This window comes from Galeopterus variegatus, unplaced genomic scaffold (genome assembly GCF_000696425.1).
Source record: "Galeopterus variegatus unplaced genomic scaffold, G_variegatus-3.0.2 Scaffold2155, whole genome shotgun sequence".
In the NCBI taxonomy this organism is placed as follows: Eukaryota; Metazoa; Chordata; class Mammalia; order Dermoptera; family Cynocephalidae; genus Galeopterus; species Galeopterus variegatus.
Window position 1 is genome coordinate 227,958 of NW_007728266.1, and position 6,245 is coordinate 234,202.

General features: G+C 53.1%; 1 protein-coding gene across 3 annotated transcripts in view; it reads left to right on the forward strand.

Annotated features, from left to right (window-relative positions):
- PRRG3 (proline rich Gla (G-carboxyglutamic acid) 3 (transmembrane)) overlaps positions 1 to 4,865 on the forward strand; it is a 5,515-nt gene extending 650 nt beyond the window's left edge. Inside the window, exons 1-4 of one of the 3 annotated variants that reach the window (XM_008580756.1) lie at positions 96 to 115; positions 2,791 to 2,828; positions 3,637 to 3,797; positions 4,233 to 4,865. In XM_008580756.1, the coding sequence (XP_008578978.1) occupies positions 2,822 to 2,828; positions 3,637 to 3,797; positions 4,233 to 4,760 (696 nt within the window). In that variant the 5' untranslated portion in view covers positions 96 to 115; positions 2,791 to 2,821 and the 3' untranslated portion in view covers positions 4,761 to 4,865. Of the gene's footprint in view, positions 1 to 95; positions 116 to 2,758; positions 2,829 to 3,636; positions 3,798 to 4,232 lie in introns of those variants that run through there. The other 2 variants (XM_008580755.1, XM_008580753.1) reach the window with 2 other exon arrangements.
- Positions 4,866 to 6,245: the final 1,380 nt, after the last annotated feature.

Consider the following 6,245-nt stretch of genomic DNA (forward strand, 5'->3'; position numbering starts at 1 on the left):
GCTTGGCCGACAGGGAGCAGGTGGGCGGGGACAGGGGCCCTGCTGGCAGAGGCGCAGAGCGAGGTGGCGGGCTGCGTGCGCAAACAGGGCGGCCTCCTCCTGGGCCCGGAGAACGGTGAGGCCGTTTGGATTGGGTGCCCCACACCCGAGGGCACTGTTCGGTGTCCAGGGCCACCGAGCTGGGTGTGGGGCTCTGTTGGGGAGGGGGAATCTGGAGGCCCAGCTGGCCGGGCCAAGGTATTGGGGGTCTTGAGCAGACCCGCGAGAAGAGTGTTGTTGGGCCAGAAGCAGGAGTTCGTGGCCAGGTATCGGGCGAAGGTGGGCAAGGACAAGCACTTTCAGGGCTGGCATGAGTGGAAGGGGACAAGGGGGCCCCCAGAGTTCGACTGAGCGTAATTTGGGAGTGGCTGTGTCACTGGATGGGTCGATGAGTCATAAGATTTGGAGATCACAGAACCCTTTCCTGGCGATCAGTTCTGAGTGATGGAAATACAAAGGGCTAGGATTTGGAGAAGTGGCTTGGAGGCCATGTCATGGGACACCAGGTGCTTTGGTGGCCGCCAGTCCCATGCGAGGTTCTTTTGGGGCAGTGTCCCAAAGTGCTGTGATTCAGAAGCTTTAGCCTGGGGTGGGGTTAAGGAAGGTCTTTGTGGTGGCCAGTTCCCTGCCTCCTTTCCTTTCCAGGCTGTCAGGATTCAGCTGTGTTCCTGTGGGGAGTGGGTTAAAACTTCCTTCAGCCTACAATCAGCTTTACAGTATCCACCAGGGGCAGGAGGGACATATACATGCGTGACTGCAGCAGCATTCTCTGTCGTGGAGCCCTCACGCTTGCTGCCTCACTGTTGCCATAGTAACTGCCTATTGATGGTGTATTTATAGGGGAAGAAGCAGGCGCTATATTTTGGGGAGGGAGGGGGAGGAGGCCTTATGCAGCAGCAGCAGCAGTCGTGATGGTGGCTACGGAATTGCTAATAGAGTGGGCGATGCTATGTGAGCTGTTTTGGGGAGTCTGTGGCTCCTCTGAAGCTTAAAAATGAACTAATGACTTTTGCAGGTGTCAGGAGAACACACATTCAGATCTATGATATGTGTGGGTGTTCATGCAACAAAGTCAGGCGTGTTGGGGACCAAAGGTGACTATATGTAAGCTGTTATATAATTTTTCACGTAAAACGCTGCAGTTCTTTTCGATAAGCAATGGAACACATTTTTCTGTCTTCCCTTTACGAATTCTTCTCAAATCCTGACACAACAGCTCCATTTTTCTTCAATCAAAAAACCTTGCTGTTAGGCGTACTATAACCACACCCTCATCACAAGAACCTTGGAGGTCCATAATGGAAGCAGAATTTAGAGATAATATTCCATCTTTGCTCTTATGAACATTGAGGGCCAATTTTCTCACAGTGGCTGGCCTGTCTCTTGACAAATTCACATGTTGATAGTTTGGGGTAGGATTGTTCTGGGGTTCAAAAGAGAAAGCCCCTTGACATGGTGACGGATGTGAGATTTGCTGGTTTTCCTTCAGCTTTAAATTTTGTGTGTGATTTGTATTCTACCTGTTTGCCAAAAGGATTAGGAGACATATAAGTACACAGTAAGACTCGGAACACATAAATAGAAAACCAGACACCACGTCAAAAGAGAGAAGCGTATGTGCAAAGCGGTCAGGCTTCCAGGGTGCCTGTGCCTGACTGTCGGTGTTAACGCTGAACTTCCTGGCAGCCTAGGCAAAGAAGGGTAGCACAGTGGGTTACACAGTTCACGTGTCTTGCATGCAGTTAGTCATAAACCCGGAGCTTCTGCTTGGGGAGGGGAGTAGCAACGTGATTGCCCCCAGATGTGGACAGCTTGGCCAGCTGTCTGGAATATGTGTATGAGTGGGAGCGTGTGTTGTGGGGAGGGCCAGGAGGCACAGTGTGCTGTGCCCATGGCTTTCGTACTGGCTGGGGAGCTCCTTAGCAGGAGAAAGACTTTGGGACAATAGCTCCCATGAGAGGCAACTCTTCTAGTTAGTGTCTTGGTTTTGATCATTTAAATCTGTGTCTTGGTACTTCGCTGCAGTGGTCTTATTGCAAAGAGAGGAGACATGCTTGGTTCCAGAAGATTCCAGGCCTCCTCATCTGGTGAAGATGAGCACAGGAAGCCATCTGGGTTTGGGCCTGATGGATTTGGTCAGGGAGCATAAGAACGCAGCAGGGTTGAGTATGGAGGCTCTGACCCTGCAGACCACATGCCCACCGAAGTTTAGTGTGGGCCAGTCCCAGCCAGGCCGTGACTTTTGAGATAGTTCTTGTTGCCGTGTTAAGCTTTATTATCAGGGAACATGCTTGTCATTAGAGGTACCTGGTACTCACCATTGTGGTCAGAATTATTCAGGCCATGCCTCTTTCTTTGTCGGTTTGCTTAACCTTACCTAAGTCCCCATCTCTCCAGGCTTCTTTTCTGCATCTGCATCTCTGAGGTTCTTCTCAATTTGAAGGTGCAAAGATTCATTGAAGAAAGAGGAGACTCAGCCTGTAGGAGTTTTCTGTTTTTAACGAAAAATTCAAACTTTAGGCCTTCTAGAGCTCACTGGCTCAGTATGTGTTCTTGGGGAAATAGCTGGAAGGTTTCCCTTCGGCTCTGCTGGACCTGGGAGAGCTCCAGAGAAGAGCTTGGGGAAAGAATAAGAAGCAGTAGAAGCTATGAGTGGCCAGTGCAGGGTAGCATCACAGCCCAGGGCCAAGAGGGTGTCCTGTAGATTTCTGGATGTGGTTTCACTGCAATGTCACTTTTATTCTTTTGCAGGCAAGTGAGACGCTGGAGCTGAGGAGGCACCATGGCAGGTGAGTTCTTCCAAGCCCAGGCAGAGTGGCGGAGATGTCCCTCTTTCAAGTCCTTCCTAGCTTTCCTCTCCCCAGGGTGGCCGAGTAGCAGCTTTCCCCTCTCAAACCTTCGGCTGCATTCCACCTGTGGATGTGCACCTACCCAGGCCTCTGTGAGAGCACTAATGTGACAGGTCAAGGGGCCTTGGGAAGGGTGTCTGTTTGCCAGCCAAGCCCCAGCAGCCTGGGGACCAAGGGGCTTTGCTTAACATGAGAACTAGGAAGTCCCACCAGGAGCAAATGCCACCTCTTCTTTCTTCCTCCAAAATCTCAGCTCAGACTTGTGGGGGTGCGTGGCTCATGGTGGATACTTATGGGATTATCTGGTTTTAATCCTACCAGCATCACCTTCAAAGATGGATAAATTCTCATGACAAGGGCTCTGCCTTTCTCTTTGCAAATGGATGTAGAAGACACTGGGCGTTTTTTCACTGATGACTGCAATACTCAAAAATTCTTATTCTTTCTTGTTGCTATGCACAGGCCCTCCCTCTTAGCTGGTTCCCATTTCTCCCCATACTGCCAGGGGCTTGAGCTCTGTTGGAGCCATGGTATTCTAGACAGGAGTTTCATGGTGTCAGAGCCAGTCAACCCTTCTGTCCCTTTCACAAAGAGCCAGCCATGTCCTCGGCTTGCATGCCTGGCGTCCTGCCTGCTCGCTTTGCCGGCTTTCTCTCCACAATTGTGCTTCAGTCCCTGGGCCCAGCCTGGCTTGAAGGAGCCCTTGGGCACCTCCCCATTCCAGGCCTCAGGACGCCTCTCTCTTCAGTGTTTCTGGAGGCCAAGAATGCCCACTCGGTCCTGAAACGGTTCCCTCGTGCCAATGAGTTCCTGGAGGAGCTGCGCCAGGGCACCATCGAGCGCGAGTGCATGGAAGAGATCTGCAGCTACGAGGAGGTCAAGGAGGTGTTCGAGAACAAAGAGAAAACGGCACGTACCCCAGGGATGGGATGCTGGCCCGCAGTAGAAGCAGCCTCAGGAATACCAAGAATGGGCCCTGGTATTGCAGACAAATGAGAAGCAGGGAAGGGAAGCCCCCACTCCCCACCCCCAGCCTAGAGCATGGCCCCTGCAGCCATACGGGAACAAACAAAATGTACTTACTGTCCCTTGCCTGACTCTTGGGGGCCTCCTCACTTGGGAGCATTGTCCTTTGTCCTTGGTGCTTTCCACAGCCTCTCTGATAGCTCTCCAAGACCATTCAGGTGGGGAAGGTTGGGAAGCAGCCACCAGCCTCACCCAACATGATACTAGATCTGCTGTGGGTCTCTGGGGCCTCTGAGGCCCAACCGGAGCAGGAGGGTATGGTGAGCCTCCCCTGGTATCCATCTTCCCCAGGTGTAAGCGACCCTTTTTCTCTTGCAGATGGAGTTCTGGAAGGGGTACCCAAATGCAGTGTACTCAGTCCGAGACCCCTCGCAGAGCTCCGACGCTATGTATGTGGTGGTGCCCCTTCTGGGGGTGGCATTGCTGATTGTCATCGCCTTGTTCATCATCTGGAGGTGCCAGCTGCAGAAAGCAACCCGTCATCACCCCTCCTACGCTCAGAACCGGTACCTAGCCAGTCGCACCGGGCACAGCCTCCCCCGGGTCATGGTGTACCGGGGCACCATGCATAGCCAGGGAGAGTCCTCTGGGCACCGTGAGGCAGGGGTTACCCCCCAAGTGGTGCTGGGGCCCAGTCGGGGGGGCAGAACCACGGTGCGACTTGAGAGTACCCTCTACCTCCCCGAGCTCTCTCTTTCCAGACTGTCCAGTGCCACCCCTCCCCCCTCTTATGAGGAGGTGACTGCGCCCCAGGAGAGTAGCAGTGAGGAGGCGAGTGTCTCTTACAGTGACCCACCCCCAAAGTATGAGGAGATAGTGGCCGCCAACCCCGACTCCAACAAGTAGTGGGAGGCGTGTCCTGTCCCGTGTGAACGCCTCTTTCAGAGGCCTCCTATTTTCTGTTTAACTTTTTAAAGACTGTGCCACCACAAAACAGCCTTAGCCTCCTTGTTGCCAAATAATTCCCTAACCGTGGATTTTTAGGGAGTCAGTCATCAGAGACAGGTGGGGAGGGTGGGGGTAAGGAGCCTGCATGAGTCCAACCCCCCTGGGAAGAGCTCCAGACCAGAGATCCCAGCTCTTCCCGAGCCCCCTTGAGCCCCCACCATCCTGTCCCCCCTGTCAGGGACTGGCTTCTCTTATGCCAAAGGAATCATCCAGTTGAGTTGATTGTGGCCAGAAGGACCACAGGCTTGGAGCCTGGGGCCGCGGGGCTGACTGGAGACCTGTCTGTGTCTGGAGCCCCAGGCCACGAGGTCAGGGAGAGAAGCAAGTCCTTTTCCTCAACAGCTCTGTGCTTTCTGTCCTGCCTTACACTGTGAGGACAGGGGCGAGTGTGAAGCAACAAACAAAACAAAGAAGTAATAACAAATAAATGAATAATGAGCACGCTAGAATGAAACAACAGAATCTGGGCCATTTCTAGGAGGCCAAGGGAAATCAATCGTAAGGACCTGTGGCACGCCGCTCCTCCAGCACACAGCCCCGCAGTCCTGCCCAGGTTGAAAAGAATGTCGAGAGCAACCTGGCAGGAGGACAGGCTGTGTACAGGATGAGGGGCAGGGGGCTGGGGGCAGAGTTACCTCCTCCAGATTGACCAAGGGACCTGCATGAACTTTGCCATCCTGTCTCTAGTGTGCTTGGCTTCCCCCAGACCTTGGTTCTCCAGACATGTGTACCAGCTGTGCTAAAACCACTACCCACTGGCACGAGCCCACTCACAGCCCTGGAGCACTCACTCGTGGGGAAAACTGATGCTCCTGACCCTGCCCAAGGAGCACATGACCTCCAGATGGTTGGGGTACATGCTGGGGCAGAGAGCTGAAGTTTTCTCTTTGTGAGGTCGATCGATCCATAGGGAAATTAAACCCATGAGCTTGGCCTCCAAGGCACTGTGCTATCTGGTTTTGAACTTTTAGGATACTTCCTTTTTTGTGAATAGGTGCATTGAACTTGAACTTTGGATCGGTGATTTCTCTTTAATGATGGTGCCCACCTGGGGAGAAGATCCTAAAGTGTCCCTTTTAAAAAATTTCCTTGTGGGTGAGCCCATGACCTGTGGTCAAAGGCCCTTCCGGGGCTTGCTCTGCCATTGCCAGGTGCTGGTCCGTTTTTAGTGAGGCTTCGGACAGCAGTGGGGCAGAGGTGACCTGCCCTTTAACTGTCAGTGACCACGCGGAAGATGCTGTTGACACCACCTCCCCCCACCCCCATCTCCATCTCCATCCTCCTGGTCTTGGCACCAAACCATTTTTCCTCTGTGGTGCTTTAAAAAATGTAGCAAATTTTTGTGGGGCCCAAAAGAGTGCACAGCCCGGATCTATTGGCAAC